This window comes from Lissotriton vulgaris, chromosome 3_1 (assembly GCF_964263255.1).
Source record: "Lissotriton vulgaris chromosome 3_1, aLisVul1.2, whole genome shotgun sequence".
Lineage (NCBI taxonomy): Eukaryota > Metazoa > Chordata > Amphibia > Caudata > Salamandridae > Lissotriton > Lissotriton vulgaris.
In genome coordinates this window covers 496,364,309-496,384,933 of record NC_141689.1, presented here as the reverse complement: position 1 = coordinate 496,384,933, position 20,625 = coordinate 496,364,309, and the positions used below count along the sequence as shown (strand labels likewise).

The window sequence follows — 20,625 nt, the reverse complement described above, 5'->3', positions numbered from 1 at the left end:
CATAATCCATGACGACAAACGACACGCACAAATGAAATTTGCAGGTGGAGCACAGACACCACTTCTGGAACCGTATGGATTCCAAGAAGGCCTTGCGTGGCGAGGGCAGCGCATGCGCACTGCTAACGGCAGGCGAGACCTAAAAAGTAAACATCACTGGCAAGTATTGGGTAAGAAGAGAATATTACTACTAACTGTCCAACAGCCTAGCATCAAAAGTGCAATAATGTGCTAGTGTCTTGATTACCTAAGAAAGGATCTATAGACTTTTTGCTATAGGATTGAGAGGGAAATATACTGCTTAATCCAGCAAATGTTCCCAAGAAAGACAAATGATGCCTGGAGTTGGGAAAGAGTGGGGTGGGGCATATTCGGTTTGTAATACTTGTGACCAGGCCATGCACTCACAGGTAACTAGATAATGCCAGGTTTAAATGATTTGGTATGTAGCTCTAGGTTGAATCATCAAAATTGTTTCACATGAACACATCACAAGTAACATGGGAAGGGCAGTGCAATGGACAGGCACACTCACTTTCTACATCTGTGCATGACCTTCAGAACACTAGCTCACAACCAAGTTTTTATTTTTTTTATAAGAGGATGAGTCACTTGCCTAATATTTGCAATCACAGAGTAAACCTGCTGTAGAAATAGACGCAAATGGCTGTCAAATACATCAAATATACATCATTCTCAGGGGGCGTAACTGAAGCCTCTGTGGCGTGGGGGACCTCATTACTTAAGGGGGGGGGCTCCATTAAGCCCAAAGCCAGTTAATAGCTGTGTGATATGGGAGACTCAGGGGCCCCTCTTCACACTGCATGGGGGGGGGGGCATTATTTTTTGTTTTTCGAATGATCGTGCAGATATATTTTTTACCAACTGCTTTTGTTTCCATATTTACTGGGATTGTGTATTTGAAAAATAAAGTATGAAATAAAGGTTTAAAGCATATGGCTAGCTGGGGTTTCCAATCTAAAATTGTCTTTAGCCAACATTATTCGAAAATGTTAAATTCCTACAAAGAGTGATCATGGTTGTTACATCGAAAAAGTCTGGGTCCACCTTATCAGGTGTGGAAAGATAATGATGTTCTATGTATTTGCATTCTCGTACCTCAAGTTTTATTTCTCATATTCATTCTACATGAAAACCTACAAGTACTGGAATGCAAAGAGAAAAAAAGCATTGGCAAAGCCAGTAAGCCTGGCCTTGGCTGAAGGGAAGTACTTTGAGCATGGATGTGTTCCTTGTGAAAGGGAAGAATGCCATCACTCACAGTGAAGTTGGTTAATTGCTGAAATTGGCTGCCCCATGCTGGTTGCCTTGTAGGGAAGTAAAAGGTCGCTGACACAATAAACCAATAAATGAAGAGGCTGATTGAAAGCCCATATAAGAAAGTATATTATACATAATAATTTAGTAAAATCGAAAGATCTTGACAGGAAACAAGAACTCTAATGCAAATCACAACAGTTAATCAGCCAGACATAGGTTATGACCACCCACATCAAACACAGACGGCGGATAGTTTTATGGTTATATAATGGTTGGGATTCTAAACTCACTTTATGGATCAAATACTGGGAGGCTATTAAACAATGAGACTGACAGCCCATCAAGTCAGCCAAAGAGGATCAGCACCCATATGAAGGCTGTGCCAAGTAAAAAGGGTGACGGGCGAAGATAGCCCTTACCAACTGGAGTACCTGCACAATTAGGTCCATAGTCGGTAATATCACATAGAAATCAAAAACAAAAGCTCCTCTCCCACTGGTTGAGAGACATTGGTATGCCTCACTATGCACTCTTGAAGAACGCTTCATTAGTACCAATTATCTACTCGTCCCTATAGCAGGGGCCGCATGACACCCAGTCTAAGCCCAACTAGACTCTCAGACTCAGTTTTCAGAATGATTATTCAAATGACAATTAATTTCTTTGAGGAATCACAAAGGCCATTTAAGGGGATACATGATCCAACCTATAGTTAAGAATTATCTGCTTTGCAGCTAGTTGGTTATTCTAAAACCTCTGGGTGAAGTTCATAGGAGGAGCGGCTAGAATACATTTGGAATGTCCAATCCACATAGATGTGGTGGTTAAAGCGATCCAGAAACTTAATTGAGATCAGGCCTGTAACTGGGATGAGGTGATACAAGAAATACATGGTTGAGGACAAAGGGGAAAGACAGTGATGAAGAGAAAGGTGATGGTGTCTGAGATTTATTGGTGAAGCATTTCAGACAGCTGTGGAGAGAAAAGAGCATAGGAGTTTAACAAAGAAATTGAAGAGGAAAGGAAGTGTTTGAGACTAGGCCTCGGCATAATCCAGTTACGTGTACTTTACCATGCCGACATGGTTGGTGCAAAATGTAACATGCCAAAGTCAATGGCAACATTTTGTACTGAAGATGAAAACAAAACCAGTAATTTCCTTCATGTGAGTCAGTGTTTAGAATTTCAAGAGTGCTCATTTAAAACTTGAAGTCAAGCCAGGTTCCAGGAAACCAAGAATGTCCCCCTCCGTCACTCATTGTGCACGGATTAAAAGAATGGGTAGTGCTCTGGTGGGCTCAGGGGGAGGACCCCGGAAACTGGTTTATGTGCTCTATGTCATAAAGTAGCTGGGACAGGACCCCACAGGCCCTCTGACCGGGCCCAGAGTCAGGGCCCTGGTGGTGGAAGCTCCCAGCCATAGCTTAGTTCTATTGCCCATTGTACCACTTGGACCCTGGCAGGCCCAAGGAAGTCTCTCCTGCTTGCCTGGGATAAAAAGATGTGATCAGGCCATGGCTGATAGTTACAGCTGGCCCAGAGGTGGAAGCCCCCAGCCCTGGACTCCCTTCTCCTGCTCGCCTTGTTGCAAAGTACACAGGACGAAGTCCGGCAGGCACCGCAAGGTCTCATCTGCTTGACCAGGTTCAGAAGCTCTGACTGGGCCCGGAGTCTGAGAAGCAGCTGCCTTTAAGGTGGGAGTCCACGCAGCCCTGGGCTCTGATCCCGGGCCCATTGGGACTCAAAGTGGCAGAGATGGGTCCCGCAGGCCATGCAAGGCCTCCATTGCTTGGCAGGGGTAAGAAGCTCTGACCAGGCCCTGCGTCAGAGCTCTGGCTAGCTCAATGGTGGAAGCGCTGTGACATGGCTTCTATTATTATTATTATTATTATGTTTCTTATATAGCGCCTGAATCGACCCCCGAAGGGGTATCTCCGCGCTTGCCTTGGGAACCCGTCCTGGCTTTTCCCTGTGAGATAGCCCCTAAAGGGCATCCCCAAGGTGAAAGCCAGGCATCCCGCCGCGGGGGGCCGTTGTGGAGATTAAGCAAGCTTAATGCCCAGAGTTGCAGAGTGTGAACCCATGATTAGGTCAGGCACCGAAGCGAGAATTATCGAGTCCATGGACATTTGAGCTCAAGACCCTGCCGCGTCGGGAATTGAACCCTGGTCTGACCTCTGCTTCAGGGTCTGCCTGCTCTAACCAGTGAGCCACACTTCTCCATGGCCAGCTGTGTTACTTATAGCATGGTACAGGGACCCACCCCTTCTCGCTCGGGATAAGAAACTCTGAATGAGCCTCAGGTCAGAACTGCGGCATGCCTTTGGGTGAAAGACTGGCCCAGAGTTATGTTACCTCACCCACTGTCTCTTAAATTAGCACAATACCCGGACCAACAGGCCCAGAAAGGCCGCACATGTTTGCCTGGGATAAAAACTTCGACTAGGCCCCCTGTCGGAGCTCTGGCTGGCCCTGAGGTGGAAGCTCCAGAGTCATGGCTCGCTCCTATGGCCCGCCAAGTGCTCAGGACAGGGTCCTATAGGCCGCCAGGGGAGGTATGACATGCTTGTCTAGGATCACAGCTCTGACCGAGCACCAGGTAAGAGCTCCATGAGGCCCCCACTGCCTGTTGCTTCATGCCACAGACATCTGATCCCATGCCATGCATTCCTATGGCGTGCCTAGATTTCAAGACTGCATCAGACTGCCCAGACAGTGCACCAGGAGGTATGGGGCATTTTCTACAAAAGCCTCCTTTGTCACTTAGTGTGCACCGATTATAGGAAAGGGGGTAGACATGCCCTAGGGACAGGGGGACCCCCCTTGTTGTCTGGTCGTACTCACCCAGGGCCTGAGTCTTTAGCTGCTTTCAAACCTTTTCTCTGAGACTTAATTCCCAGAGAGCAGAGAGGGATAGGAAGCTAACATACCAGTGCAGGGAAGCCTGCTAGGGGCAGGTTTAGCCAGCACTATACTCAGATTGATTGGGCACACTATGTCCATTTAGAGATGTACTGCTTGACAAGCCTCAGCTATTTCCAGCAAACAGCTTCCATCCTGCCAAAACTATCCAGCAGGATGGAGGCTGCTATAGCAGGGTCTGCTATTTGTGAAAGCCACTCAGCATAGTGAAGGCAAAGCTGCCTGGCAGCTTGTGAAGTGAGCTGTCCAGACCTATTCAGATAAGTAGACCCATTAAGGCAAGCAGGGGCTCCCAAAACAGTCTCCCAAAGCAGGCTCCATAGGGCTGTGAAGGTCGAGTTCACACGTGCATGACGTTCCTCCTCCTGAGTAGGAGGTACGGCAATCTTGTTGATCCTGCCAGTTGAATAAGCTGGTATCAAAGATTAAGCCATGAACTTGTAAGTACACTTGGCCGGTACAGTGGAACTGCAAATGGCTCATTAAATCAGGTATAATTCCTTTGATTGCTCTGTTACTTGGATTATTGTGGTAATTCTAGAGCTAATACACGCCGACGAGTGCAGACTTCCCAGGATGCGTGTATGTATCAGGCCAATACCAATCCGGGCTCGCCTAGCCGCTTTGGTGACTTTAGATAATCCATGGCAGCAATGATACGTACAGATGCCTGACCTATGAACTTTCAATGGTACTTTCTGGGCCTACCATGGTAACCGTGGGCAACAGGTAATCGTGGTTCAATTCCAGAAAGGGAGCTAGGGAAACAGCTACCTTCATCCAAGGAAGACAGCGGGTACACAAATTACCCACTCACAACTCAGGGAAGTAGTGACGAAAACAAACAATACAGGACCCTTTTGAGGCCCTGTAACTGGAAGGAGTAAACCTTAAATCCATTAACGAGGATCCATTCAAGGACAAGTCTTGTGTCAGCAGCACTGTAAATTCAGCACCAATAGTGTAGATTGAAGTCGCTGCAGTTAAAAGCTCATAGTTGGATCTTGCAATCGAGCTAGTGGTCCACTACAAGGTGACCCAAACCAACTCCTGCCTCTTGGTGTCCTCTTGGCGCTCGTGACTGAGTTTACTGGGAGTCCGAAGAATTTACTTTGAAAAAATTAGCGTGTTCACAGCAGGCCGGTTGCCATATTACTTCATCCAGGAATTATGAAATTGGACTCCGGTTCCATTTAAGTGATTTTCATGGAAGTTGTAGGTTTAAAGAGGACCAGATACCGTTGTAGTTCCGACCATAAATGATGCAGGCTAGCGATGCAGTGGCGTAATTCCCATGACCTGCTTAGCAGCTTCTGGTAAACCAAAGTCTTTGGGTTCCTGGGGCTTATGGTTGCAAAGCTGAAACTTAAAAGTATTGACAGGAATGGAGCCTGTGGCTAAATTTGACTCAACACGGGAAACCTCACCTAGTCTGCACATGGAAAGGATTGAAAGGTTGATAGGTCTTTCTCAGTTCTGTGGGAAGTGGTGCATGGTCGGTCTTAGTTGGTGGAGTGACTTGTCTGCTTAATTTTGAATACGAATGTGACTTTTCCATGCTAACTAGTTACGGGACTCCCAGCGGTTGGTGTTCAACTTCTTAGGAACAAGTGATGTTCAGCCATACGAGATCAAGCAATAATAGGTCTGTGATGCCCCTAGATAGCTGGGACTGCATGTGTGGTACACTGAATGGTTCATAGTGTGTCTACCATTTTTTAACAGTGGCAAGGAACCTGCTGAACCCAGTTTATGATAGAATTTCTCGTTCAGGAGAAATAATTGCGATTCCTAAGTAAGTGTGAGTCATAAGCTTGCTTTGATTAAGTCCCTGCCCTTGTACACACCTGCTGCACTACTACTGATTGAATGGTTTAGTAAGGTCCTTGGCGTGGCCCCAGCAAGGGTCGGCAAAGGCTTCCGTAGGTGAACCTGTGAAAGGATCATTAACAGCTGAAAAGCCAGAATACCAGACAGTGGCAGCCTAAATGCTCGGGAACCAAAGGCACAGTCCCCAGCCCTTCCTTTATGTGTCTTGGCCGACAGGGCAGTACATGGTTCCTGGGTGCTTGGGTGAGGACCGGGCATGTGAGGGACGAATTCCTCTGGCCCTTTGAGAAGGGCTCGATGTGAGAGATAGCCCACCTGTGAAGGAGAACCCATGCTTACCCTGCATTAACCTGGGGGTAACCAAATTATAGTGACTCCCTGTGCTGGGACCTCATGAAGGCTCTGCTAAGTGGCCCTCTCAAGCTGGATTCCATTCTCTGAGTGTTTTGAGTTATTGAGGAGTGGCCTTGGAATGTACGCTGCAGCCCTGGGTCCCATCTAGGGCTTTGCTTATCTGAGGGTCACTTAAACATCAATTGCCCTGAGGATCTTCCCATGGTTTCGTTGTGACTGTCACAGGGAGCTCTGCTCCCTTCGTCCTCCCAAGGTCAGACCCCAGATCGCCAATTGCAGGGTCTCCCCACCCAGTCTCACTGCACAGGTATGCTGCAGGGGTGCCTGGCATTCCCGGAATGGTGGGGTGGGTGTGAGCATGGTCCACCCAGGGCCTGAAAATACCAGGGTGTCTACCTTTGCGCTGCGCATGACTGTCTGTGGTGTCCCATGGCGGCCTTCATGCACCAACTTGGTAATCATTTGCTTTTTAAGATAAAACTGGGGTCTCAAGCGCCAACCATCTTGAGGGAAACTTTGAAGCAACCAAGCTGCAGAGTTTCCGTCACGATAGTTGGCACTCGAGACCCTAGTTTTATCTTGTACGGTGAATGATTACAGGTCTTGGGGTCAACTCGATCTCAACCTATTCTTAAACATTAAAGGGGTAAAAAGCCCAACTTGCTGGCGTGGAGTTGAGTATCAAATGCGGGTGGCCTAGTGGGCCTCTTTTGATCAGCCAAACCGGGGATGCGGGATGAACCAAACACTGGGATCAGGGGCCGGATGCTCATATGAGCCCAGAAAAGGCGTTAATTATATGGATATCAGTGGCCATTGAAGTCAGAATCCCCTAAGGAGAGTAACAACTCACCTATCAAATCAACTATCCCTGAAAACAGACGGTGCTGGAGTGTCAGGCCCATACCCGGCTGTCGCCAATGCAGAGAGCTGTAGTGCCAAGCCAAGAGGAGTAGGAGGGCAGATGCAGTGCGCATGGAAGCCCTGGACAATTTACTGGGTGGAGCTACCATAGGTGCAGATTATGGTGGGAAGTAGCAAATATTCAAACAAGAACTTTGAAGGCCACAGTAGATAAAGGTTCCTTTTAAACAACAGTTAAACATAGTTCAGTCAGTACTAAAGAGAGCCTAGTACCGTTTGGAAGAAAGGAGCGATGTCCTTCATTGCCCTTAGCCCATCAAAAGGGAGTCCGATTCCGATCTCAGAGTCCGGAGTGGTGGAGATGGGTGCCATAGCAGAATCTAGTGTGGTAACACAAATGATCCTGGAGAAGCCGGCAGAATCCCCAGGGACAATTTTGTTTTCTTTGTGATGGGCAAAGAAGCTCTGGAATGGGTTCTCAAAGGAGACTGTCTCAAGCTTTGGAAAGACTTGCGGTTTTGGAGGCATTTGGTAAGCTCTTGCAGTGTCTTGAAAATCTGGAGGAAATGGTGTAAATCTTGTGCTGGGCTGTACCCATATCCACAGCCGATCTCCAAGGTGTACAACCTCTGGCATGTTGGAACATTATAGGTAAGGAAAGTTGACAAGTCAGATCCATACCTTCAGGATATGGATTAGCTCTAAGGGCTGTGTCAGTCTGGTTGGGGTGTGAGGAGGGGATGGACACATGCCGCAGCTTGATGTGGTGCCACCTTCAAGGGCAGTGACTCTGGGCACAAGTAATCCTCCGCAGTGCGAGAGGAACCTCAAGTTCAGGCATTTTGTGGGTGTGCTTGCTTGAGGAGCCAGTGGAGTGGAACTGCCATCTCCGAGGCTGTAACTGAACGCCTCCAAGTCAGAATCCCCCCTAAATCGTAAAAATACTGCAATAGTGCTGAGCCTCTATTGGCGTGGGATAGCTGAACTCTGGGCCTGTATGTAGAGTAAGGACAGAAAGGTGCTGCTTCCATCTCCCTTTGAGTACCATACATTTGTGAGGCAGCTGTGCTAAATCACTTGTAGCTTACCTGATTCTGGGTCAGGGCTTTCGTGAGTAGCAGAGCAGGTACACTGCTGTGAGTTATTGGAAGTCATTCTCTGAGCAAACATTTTGTCCCTGTTCGAGTGGTAGTGTCACCCTGCGGTCTTTGGGTGCAGGCCTGTGGACCTCCATCGCATGCAGTGCAGCACGGGGCCTCCCCTTTCCAGCCTGCCCCACCAGGAACTGGGATGGGGGCATGATCCCTCACAGGTCAGGAAGGTGACCACATGGCTAGAGCGGGAACCAGTGGAGTTATCTGGAAAGAAGAAGACAGTCCGAGGTTCGAAGAAGGAGCATCCTGAATACAGGCCTCATTGTTGGTTGCCACCAGCGTACTTTAGTGACCAGGTTGGCATGAGACATCAGGTCAGCAGGCTTACAGATCAGCTGATGGCGGGTCAGCCGGCCAAATGATCAATCGGTGGCTGGCCAACCCAAAAACCAGCAGTGAGCCTGGTGCATCCAAGTCTGGCTTATGTCTCTCCCCAAGTTCCGTAAGCCCACACTTTGTGGAGGTCTAGGAGTCAAGGAAAATTGGTTTTGCAGGCAGAACCAAGATAAGAGGGGGTTGGCTTGGAACTTAACCCTCCTTAGCACCCCAGACTCTGGCACAAGGAAGGTGAATGACATCGACCCCAGGCACCCTTAGCCGATGAACTGGGGTATGAGTACCTACCCTGGGTATGGTGGCTGCAGGCTGGGAAGGACGCTTGTGCCCCTCTGGGGTGTGGAGCGTAGATGGGACCCAAAATGAAGGCCCAGCCACCAGGCAGATCCCAGAGCAGATGCTTTGGACCGGGGAGGAGTCTGAGGCTCCTGTGGACTGAGTAGCTCCTGTAATCCCCAGTGAAAGGCCTTTACCTTTGAGGCCCAGTCTCCACAGTCCAGGGCCATTTTCCATACCCAAGTCAAAGTGGGTATTGAACCGGGGAGTGTTTGGGGCTCCTGTGGTCTTAACAGATAACATAATCCCTCTGTGGGAGGACCAGTCCCTGAGGGCCGGTGGTGCTAGCAATCAGGTACAGCCTCCTCCCCTGCCAAGGACAAGGTGGCACCCCACCAGTAAGGGTTTGCCAGGTTTCAAGATGTCCACCAGTAAACTTGTCAGCTTTGTGTTAACAAAAACACCATCATTGATGCCAGGATAGTGCCAGACTGATTCAGAGCACCCCTTTAGAATATGTTGTTCTATAGACTAGCTAGCTCATAGTGCCACCATCAGCACCCCTAAATCTAGACAGGTAGCAAATATATTGGCAGCCACAGATCAGGACAACCCGGATTCCCCCCAGGAATCATGGTCACAGATCTAGAATCCCTTTGCCTAGTCACTCATGCTCTCTCAGTGAAATATACAATAAATACACAGAGGGGCATTTTCAATATTTATTGATCCATGAACAATAGATGGAAGTAGATAAAAGTGATTATCAGTATAAGGCCAGTGGTCAGAATAAATAGTTCCACCATGTTGCTAAAACAAGTATCTATGCAAGCATATAAGAGTGAGTGAAAGAGTGAGTGAGTGAAAGAGTGAGTGAGTGAAAGAGTGAGTGAGTGAAAGAGTGAGTGAGTGAAAGAGTGAGTGAAAGAGTGAGTGAAAGAGTGAGTGAAAGAGTGAGTGAAAGAGTGAGTGAAAGAATGAGTGAAAGAATGAGTGCGTGAAAGAGTGAGTGCGTGAAAGAGTGAGTGCGTGAAAGAGTGAGTGAGTGAAAGAGTGAGCGAGTGAAAGAGTGAGCGAGTGAAAGAGTGAGTGAGTGAAAGAGTGAGTGAGTGAAAGAGTGAGTGAGTGAAAGAGTGAGTGAGTGAGTGTGTGTTTGTGTGTCCAAGAATCCCCACATGGATGATCCAACCCCCCCCCCCCCATCACTTGTAGCGAAAGCATGTAGATCCCCGTATTGGACATACCTCTACGAGGAGGGCTCAGCAAGCAGCTGATCTGAGGTTTCAGCCTGTATTGACCTCACAATGAGAGCAAGGGATCCCTTGCCCCAACCCAAAAATGCTGCATTATTTATATAGCTGCGGCACCTCATGTACGAATAATAAACAATCTCATTTGCACAATGTATGTTCAGGCCTTGTGCGAGATTCTCATGGAAACTAATCCTGCACGTATAGGAGTGTGAAAGAGAAGGCAACCTAGGAAACAATTGCATTTTAAAATGGCAGCGTTTCTCCCCGGGCCCAACTGAGCCACGTCACAGTGCCACTTGGAAAGGATGTCTACTTACCCTTCTTTTGCCACTGCCCTTTAAGAGAACCTCCATCTTCTTCATCCCACTTAAAAGTACTGCTACTGGCAGAAGGAGGCAGTGAAATGTTTTTAAACATTAAAAAAATTCTCCAAGATCTCAGGCCTCCCACACTGTTCCTCTCTTGGTGGATCCTGCATGCAATGCACCACCAATACTGGTGGGGGCTGTGAACCAGAAGCCCACAGAAGAATTAGAAGTTGCAACCACTGCCCCAGAAACAGAAGAAGTTAACAGATCCATGTTGGAGGCAGCAGAAGCTGCCAGAACATTCTCTGGATCACTTGAGGGAAAGGAAAAGTCCCATAAGAGGTTAGACCTGCAAAAGAATCATCACTAGGGTCTGCAATCACACAAAGTAAGAGTGTGGTTCATCAGCACTTGGGATCCAGGACAACAAGAATAGGGTGCAGGATGGCTGAGTGGTTTCCCATGAATCCACAAAGCCAGAATAAGCGAACGCAGCCCAAAAGAACAGTATTACAATAGACCATAGCTTAGCAGCAGGTAAAGCTGTGGCTCTGGTGAGTATTGTTCCCAGACTAATCAGAAGTAATGCTGACATCTACCGAAGTTACATAGGAACAGATAAGTGCATAATAACATATTGCTAGAAACCCCCAAACAAAAGAAAGATATGTACGTAAGTTGGACAGAAAATGATCATATATCAAAAATAACCAGACACTGTACGATGAAATAAAATAAGTGCAAACTCCAGAGCACAATGACAAACCAATAGAGCTAAAGGGTAAACCATGTTTTATCTTAATGTTTGGCTTGACTACACTAAGAAGCATAACACAAAACCCACTTGTGACTTTCTCTCTTTGGGTTCCATCAACTGGTTAATGCACCTCTGCACTACACATGAGAGTATTCAGGTTCCTATATTTGTCACTGGCACCTGTGTCTCCACAACTCCTCCTTTCCTTATTCCTTGAACTGACCATTTAGGAGCCCCTTATAGTCTTACCTACAACACTATTTAATTTTCACTGTTCAACACTTTTCCACTCCTCTTAGAAGAGCCAGGAATATGATCTCGGAGACCCACTCAACTACGGTCTGTGACTCTGTACTGGATTTAGAGTAATTTGGTCAGGATATGAATACAAATATTCATTGCTATTGCTACTGGATCACGTCAGCCATAGACAAGGCCACCATTCTCATGTCTTCGTATACCTACCATGCTCCTCTGTCTACCCTATGGCTATTACTAAACAACAGTGCAAGGTCCTGTAATGTGAATGGTGCAAACAATTAGGATTCCAACTCCTGAATAATCCATCTCGAAATGATTAAAATTTATAAGAAATTGATCACGGAGGTCAAAGCCTCTTTTTTACTCATTTTGTATTCTGGCTGCCAATAATTAATCTTATGAGGTCTTTCAGATCATCAAGACCCTGGTCTAACCCAAACCAACTGTATCGGAGTGCAGGTTGTCCGACTGCAATCTTGGCTACATTCTTTTAGGTGGTACGGATATTCAGCAATACTGGTTGGACACATGGTACACTTTACCTTCCACAGGTGGCATCGCACTCATCCCACAGGACCCTTTGGCTATATTACAAACCAAGTCTGACAGTGTGGTTCACTTCACGCATAGGCGTAAATGGTTTGTAACCTCACTTGCTATTGTAAAATTTGCATCCTGCTCCACTGGAGGAAACACATGGTTCCTTCCCATGATGAATGATTGGCCGAGTTGGAGAAAGTGGTTGCTTGCGAGTATTGTTATTTACAAAATTAATGACAAGATAGTTTTTCTTCAATCAGGTAGATAAACCTTTCTTTAGGCCCTCAACCGAAAACGCCCTGCCCTAAATATGCTTCTTGATGTTGGTTCCCCAACTTGCTGATAATCTTTAATTCTGCTTTGAGTAAGCAATTCATGAGTGAGATCCCATGCTACATATACACATATCTGTATGTTCTCCCAGAATATTTGCTCTCTTTTGTATGACATTATGTGATAGTAGAGGAACCTAAAGGAGTGTCGGGGGAAGGGTTGTACTTTGAGGGTTGTTTGCTGTATGTGGCTTTGCCCTTTAATTGAAGTTTGGTCTTTTGTACAAGTGATGGTTTCTTTTTATTAATTTGTACAGTTTTATGTAGCATGAACAGCCCAATAGCACTGAAGCACTTTACATGAATACCAGTAATATTACACAACATCAGATTCATTATTTTATAGGTGCAGCTATGCCTATTAGGCATTGTGACCTTCACAAATGTGGTTTCTTGAATCTCTTTCCTGGAGACCCATATGAAAATTGTTCCTTTGTGATTCTGTTTATATTCTCATGTGTTTGAAAATTAAAGAATTGATGTCCAAAACAAATATAGAAGAGCTCTACAACTACCTCACAGACTTTTCCCATGACAATATGTTATACATATGCAATTATTTGGAAGTTTCTGCGTCTCTATCCACAGGCCAAATTCCTTCTACCTGAAGTCTGCTCACATTCTGCCACTTCTGAAAACACTGTTGGCCAGACCCAAAGTCATCAGCAATGTTAGTCCTGTCTCTTCTCTTCTTTTTCCAGCCAAAATTATTGAAAATCAATTGAATAGTCAACTATCAAGATCCATTTCATGTAAAGTGCCCAAGGCGAGAGGCATTTAAGTTTCTCAACTCCCAAAGAACTTTAATATTACAGAGAGGCCGCTGATGCTTGCAAGATCCTTCTGTAATACAGGTCAGGCAAGTGCTATTTTATGCTGATGCGATGTGAAGGGAGTGTTTCCCCATATTATGGAGGAGGCCGAAAAGGTAAAGAAGCAGTCAGGAGGCACATTGACTGGGCGTCATATAGTGATGGCTGCTCTTTCTGAGAGATTCAAGGCATTAGCCTGCATGAAGGTGGAATCTCTTCCCACTTTAATCCCGAGGCTGCATCTGATGCCTCAGTGAAAGGCGGACCAGCAGCTGTAAGCAGCTGGTCTGCCTTTCACTAATGTGCAGTGAGCAGTGCAGGGGCAGATTTGCAACTGTACTGGGAACACATTGCTACGATATGGCACATTGCCAACACCCAGTGTACATCTTTAAGGTTTCACAGTAGCACAGACTGGGACAGTGTGCCATATCTTTATTATGGTTCCTAGACTCTAACAACTTTCTCAAATCCTGCCAGGCTGGATTTTGACCCCTGCATGGAACTGAAGAAGTGCTACATTTGACAGAGGGATCCCGGAGACTCATTCTGGGTAAAGGTGGCAGAGCAGCACTTATCTTGTTAGATTCTAGCGCTGCTTGACACTGTCAATCCAATTTTTAATAAGTGTCTTTTTAAATTGGGTATCCATATGCCGACCCATTCCTCTACCTATTGCCTGCATCATGTCCTTTCTTAGTGATGGGATCAGTCTGTCCATCTCCGTCCTTATTCTATCTCCAAGTTTGCAACATTACAGGGTTTGCTCAGGGTTCCTCACTCCACTCCATTACTTTGAAAGTCTATAATATGCACCTTGTGCAGCTCATTGCCCCCTTTAGCTTCCCATTCATGTGCCCTGCCGACGACACCCAGATCACTGTCAGAGTGGCATCTCATCGAAAATCAGAGTTTGCCTGAGCAACGGTGGCCGCTGGTCGAAAAGCAACACCCTAGAACTTAACTGAGCTACTGATCCTTGGTACCTCTCCCTCCATTTGGATAGATGCCCATTCTAAAACAAAACAGAACTAGGAGCTCCAATTGTTTGTGATCTTCAATTTTGCTATCAAATCAACACATTATTCCTGTTCTACCACTGAATTGTTTATTTCACATTAGCTATTGCAATTCTCTCCGTTGCCGTCTACCAAAATGCTCTTTTTACAAACTTGAGCTTAACCAGAGCACAGCTTCTAGGCCTCTGCTCAGCCTTCAGATCCATTACTCTATCTCAACCTACTCGCTTGATCTACACAGGCGCCCAGTGTCGAATTGCATCATCTTCAAAGAACTCGTCTGTGACTAAATTATGTCCTCCTTACATTCACGGAGATTTATAGGGTACTTTCCAAAAATTCCAGTCATGCTACTTCGATAACCGCAGCCAATCTACGCATTCCACCTATCTACACATCTTGTATGCCTGGTGATTCTCCACTCATCTGGCTTCTGAATCGCAAAGCTCCAGGACACATCGATGAGCAATTAAGTGCATTTCATAGATTAATATTCATTTAGGGTCCTTCAGTCAGATCATAACCCAACTCTCTTGAGGAGAGTTCGGGGGGGGGGCATATTACAAATAAAGTACACTGTCTATTGGTGCTGCGGCGCAATTTCAAATGAGTAACATGAATAGTGCGCCCCATTACTGATTATGCGCAGCTCCCAGGGCAGACGAAACTCGCAGCTGATTTTATGTCTGAATTGTAACTGCCAAAACAAAGCAGTGACACCATTTTGAAAAGTAACATTTGATGAAAATGTTATTCGAAGTGACTGAACTTACTGTAAAATACATTTAGTTATTTGATTTTTATTTAATAAAAGGATTTTTTTATAGCCATATTCAAAAACTGTGTAGAGAAACAACATTCACCGGTCTATATTTATTCCCATGCAGCGTTTTAATTGAACATTTGCATTGCATTACCTTATCTTAATTCCAAAGTGCATGTGATCCATTAACGAATTAATAATTGGAACACGTTTTAACATTAAATAATTTAACTTAACCCCCATTGCTTTGAACGTTCTGTTGTATTTATTTATTTGTGTATTTATGTTACATTTCCCCCACCCCCCCCCCCCAATCCCTTCCCTCACAAACAATCTATGCAGTGGCATAATGCAACACAGGTCTTCTCATAGAGAGCTAGCACAGAAGCTTCAGCGAATCCTATAATATTATAAAATAATGAAAGTAAGTAAACAAACCTCGATGAGACACATTTATAAGAATATGTGAACCCGTTCCGCGAGGAAAGCAGATATCCAACAAACGAGAAAAATGCCTAACTACTGATTATATGCCAATTATAAGACACAACAAGAGATTCAAAATTGATAAAGGTTTCATTTACAAATGAATGTAGTAAGAGGCCTACTGATCAAAAACGTCATAGCTTCGTAGGCATCCAGAAAAATAGAAACTATTTTTATGAACAGTGTTACGAGTTCAATGGGCATAAAAGTTAGAGAGTCTAAGGGATCTCTCATTGTCTTTTTTATTTTTAAAAAGGAGGATATGTATTTTGTTCACGTTTGTGGTCAGTAAGTCTCCTGATATATTAATGTGTAAACGAAAATTATATCAGTGTTGGATGACTTATTGCATATTGTGATTAGGATTAATACATTATTGCAGACAGGAATTGCGGTTTCTTTGATGTTTAGTAGATACCTAGGGTAATAGGTAAAGAATAGATCAGAGTAGATATTCTTTTATTTTTCAGCAGGAAAAACAAGAGGTTTATTATTTCCCGCTTTATAAAGTCTCCTTTTTTGCACTGTATGCCCATCTAGTTACTGAAAGCCATACACTGACTGAGCCAAATGTACTGCATGCCTATACAGGTAACAGCTCGTGACATAGCTAAGGTACCACGGGGTGGTAAACCAATGCTGATCAGATCAACATCCCTGCTAGGAACTCCCCAAACTAGGATTATCACAATACTGGTAGAACGACGGATGGAAAGAACTTATTGCACTTTGGAACAAGAAATAGAACTCTAATAGCAGGTGGAGGTCTGTCTTGATAAGCTCCCCAGATGTTCGGAAGTGCAAACAAAAGTGAAGAATACACTTTACAATTAACTACTTTCACTGAAACATCAAAGAACAGTTTCTTACTGCATGCCACGTAGATCCAGCAGTGAGTTCAGACTTTTCCAGCAGGACCACATCCTTCATACCAGCCTTTGCTAGATGGTATGCCAGACTCACACCAACACAGCCTCCGCCGATAATCACAGTGTCTGCTGTGTCCTTCCATCTTTTTCCCAAGGTAGAGCTTGAATTTTCTTCTCTGCAAAACAAAACAAGTAAGGAGAGCTGTTGAAATTTCCTATAACATTTTCAGATTGCCTACTATTTGGTTCCTGAAGAAGTGAATATAAGTGCTTCCCCCAGTCTGTAGACACTTTCTATTTCAGTATAAGCAAAACTTGCAATCATTCCGATTTACTTAAGTTAATTTTAGACCAACTTCTAACACCAAATTCCTGGTGTAAATACCAATCATAACTGTTTTCTGATGACAGACTCTTTCAATAAGAAGCCTATAACATCTTCTGGTCCGTCAGGCTAAATTTAACTAGTTTGAGGAATGACAACCATAACATGCAGTGTTCATGAATGTCCTAATGACAGAAAAGCTGTAAGAGAAACTGATGAAGCTCTCTAAATGGATTGGTAGTACTTACAGGAGAAGGAATCACATCGATGGTATCACATATGCATCACTTTTTACAAGTGCATAAACGTCAAAGATCCTTAGACTGATGTGGCAGACAAGGTGTACACAGGAGCCCGTTTGCTTTTGAAAATGTTCTAATTGTTTCTTTAGTTTGAAATCAGATTTCTTGCTTTACATGCAAGATTCCCTTGTAAGTAGAAAGGAGCTGACCTCTCACTTGTTACCTATGCTTAATTATATTCATTTGCTCAAGGACCCTCCAATTGAATGTTTTAATCCTCTTATCCACCGGTATTAGCCCCACATTTGAAGTGCGTTGTAGTTGTTTTTTAAGCATACTTTTCTGTTGGCAGTTATGTTGTGTTCCATATTTTTTTTTAGCAGTTTATGGCTATTAATATCCTCTGGGTATTGGTTTCTTTTTCAGTAAATGTAAAGAATGTACAATTCTTCTTTATAGTCTACTTGATGCTTGGTCCAGCATTTAAAGGTTTTTCACATAATCTTGTCAATCATAAGTGTCATTTTTATGAATATGTCCTTATATTGATGGATTGTATTATGTAACGGACAATTCCTTCAACTTTTAAAGTACCTGCCAGTTTGGCTAACACTTAGCTAAAATAGCCACAAGCTTTCTGGGCCTCATTTTTTCCTGGATTTACAGTCCCACACCCCTTCCTTTCTGACAACCAATGTGCACACATTCCCACTTCCCTTCTTCAGCAGCTAATGGGCTCACCAAACCAAACCACAGCTGGCTGTCCATAGGTACACACAAAGTATGCTCACCCTCAGACAAATCTCTTCCAATATTGGACTTCTACATTCTCTTCCAATATTGGACTTCTACATGCTCTCCCACCAGTCAATGGGGTTGGCTAGTCCCTCGAGGGGCTTCTTGGCTATACACCTAAACACATTCTAGGCACACGCAAAGTAGAGTTTCGCACAGTAGGAATACGCCTGATTACTGCCTTGTCTACATTCACTGTTTAAGCACCATAGTAGAACTATATCTACTATCTACACTTTTGGTGATTGTATTTACTTGACTTCTTCAGGGCTGATATAGTTCCCACAATACGCATACTATGGATACTTGATTACGTACTTTTGGGATCGGAAAACTATTACTTAGAGAACGAAGACTGAAGTTCTGGATACGGAGGAAACGGGATACTGAAACCGTGCATCACACGGACAGTTTTGGATAGGAGCACTGCATAATATTACGAAAGGAGGACTGTGAATACTACAGGAGGATAACTTGGAGAAGGTGTTGCGTATTGCTTGAAAAATACAGATCAATAGAAGAATTGCTTATTCTGGGAACTATATCAGCCCTGAAGAAGTCAAGTTGCTTGATATAGCAGGACGAAACAAGTGTTGGATGCCATGGATTTTGTTTATGTTGGATGAACAGGTACATTCTACATTGTATGTTTTGAAAGTATGGATCAGAGAACTGTAACTTTTGGTAAAATAATTTCAAACAGAAGAAAATAAATATGTGGACATTGACTCATAATTGTGAATGGAGTGCTCGGGGAGGATATTTTGTTTTATATATCCTCTGCTTTGGCAGGTTGAGGTGGGGTTGTGAGGTAACCAACTCTTCTTCCCCTCAGGAGCACCGGTTGAGATTATTATTGTTTAAATACTTGACCCAGATATTTAGTAGAGAGCCCCTTTTGCTTACCTGGTATTCAGTGTGTCCCCTAGTTTATAGTGTCCAACAAGTGCGCAGATCCTACGAATTCGTAGGAACTACACAACATGGAACCACTTATGTTGGTTAGGTTCTGTTTTAAAAGTCTGAGTAGTTCAGTTGTGCTTTTCGCAGAGACCCTACTCACCTCTAAACTGGAGACATCCATGGTGAGAAGGAAAATCCACCTCAGTTGAGTAGGTATATACTATGTATTGGCTGTAGGTTATTCAAGCCTGTAGGAAAAACATTTTCCCACATTGCGCTAAACCTTATCTCCATAAATTAATTTACTTAAATACCTTTTTCTTTAACAAAGACGAAAAAGGTGAGGACGTTGAAGACAAATAGTTGCTCTAAATATTACAGAAAATTGCAGACATGCAGATACTATGAAATTATTACATTACAGCCTCTCTGCTATGGGTGGGGATGTTACCTTCGTGGTTGAGGCACATGAAGCATTCAGAACAGAGGTATTCTATTCTTAGGTTAAATTCACAGTGGCAGATGCACACACACAATTGTTTCATCCTTACATTGAAGATGAAACACCAGAGGAATTCTTTCCATACATGGACATAGAAATTCCGTTAACCTACCAAGAACACATACATTGGTTTAAAGTCACCCTCCCACATACCATAGAAAATGTGAGACTTGGTCGGCTCAGTAAAGAAGGAGCGACCTGGCCGCTCTTAGAGGCTTATACACCACATCCTAATCTTGCTAATTTGAACGCTGCAGCAGTAAGAAAACTATACAAAGATCTAGTAAACATTTACAGGAATCTGATGCAGTACTTTATGCGAACACTCACAGTTAACCCTGCACGGACAGCTCAGGTTGCACAACCACAATGGACTACAACTGGTATTGTTGTGAACCATTTTAGGACACTATTGTAAATTTCCCGATTCATTCCCTTATATAGGTATAAATCACTATGTCCTTATATAGGCATAAGAATCATAACCATATTTAGACATTGCTCATGCAGTCCAAATACGGCAGGGCTACTTCCACTAGTTCCAAAAATCTACAACGAATTCTTGGAAAACTCTGCTTCAGCAGCTAGGGACTTCCCCTTGCTTGAATACTGACTTGTCCAAGAACTCATGGTGTTTTCAAAGAACTGAGAGTCTTTTAATGACGTTAATATGTCCACCTTTATGTCAAACTCGGCAACTTCAAAGTATAAATATGTCCACACTTGCCATAGCAAGCGCACGGTGGTTTGGAGCAGTTTGACTATCTACTTGCCCGACGCGCCCTGCTACTGCAAGTGTCGAAGGAAGCCAACCCTCCAGCAGAAACACAGAGAGATGCTGTCTTTTCTCCTGCCGAGAAATCCAGCTCCTGTGTTTCCAAGCTAGCCTTGCGGGTAGTTGGAAAATCGAGTCCTGTGCCTGACCTTCATTCCAAATTAAGGTTCGGAGCGGATTAGACCGTAAGAGAATTCTTGGACAGATTCTTGCAAAAGAATAATCTATTTATTCTACACCTCACTTACTTCTTCCCTCGTGCTAAGATTAGGATAGGTACACCGGGGTAGGCCTATTTTAGAAGCACTAGTTGAGTACTTTTAGCCTCTGTTACTTATGTATGTATGTATGTATGTATTTATTTATCTATGGTCCAGGAACCATACAATGCTCTTACAGTATTATTTTATTCTACTCTTTTTACTGTATGCATTATATTTTGCAACCAGTTTTACGATTGTAGCAGTTCATTTCTTATGCTTGAGAAAAAAGACTGTTCAATAAATCCTTTTATTGAAAACGCCTGTCTTTCTATTTTCTCTGCACCTCTGGTGAAACTAAGCATGCACGATTGACTGAGTGAAATATCTATCTATTGTTTCCAAGACTCTGAAGATCAGTTTTATCTTGGGGAAACAAAGTTTTCTAGTGACCTCTGAGCTAGCT

At 44.2% G+C, this 20,625-nt stretch overlaps 1 protein-coding gene and 1 pseudogene across 1 annotated transcript in view; one reads left to right on the top strand and one right to left on the bottom strand.

Annotated features, from left to right (window-relative positions):
• DMGDH (dimethylglycine dehydrogenase) overlaps positions 1-20,625 on the bottom strand; it is a 527,940-nt gene that overhangs the window by 461,636 nt on the left and 45,679 nt on the right. The window contains exon 2 of the mRNA XM_086960740.1: positions 16,419-16,593. Within this exon, the coding sequence (XP_086816866.1) occupies positions 16,419-16,593 (175 nt within the window). The remainder of the gene's footprint in view (positions 1-16,418; positions 16,594-20,625) is intronic.
• Positions 4,587-6,152, top strand: LOC147726680 (18S ribosomal RNA; annotated as a pseudogene).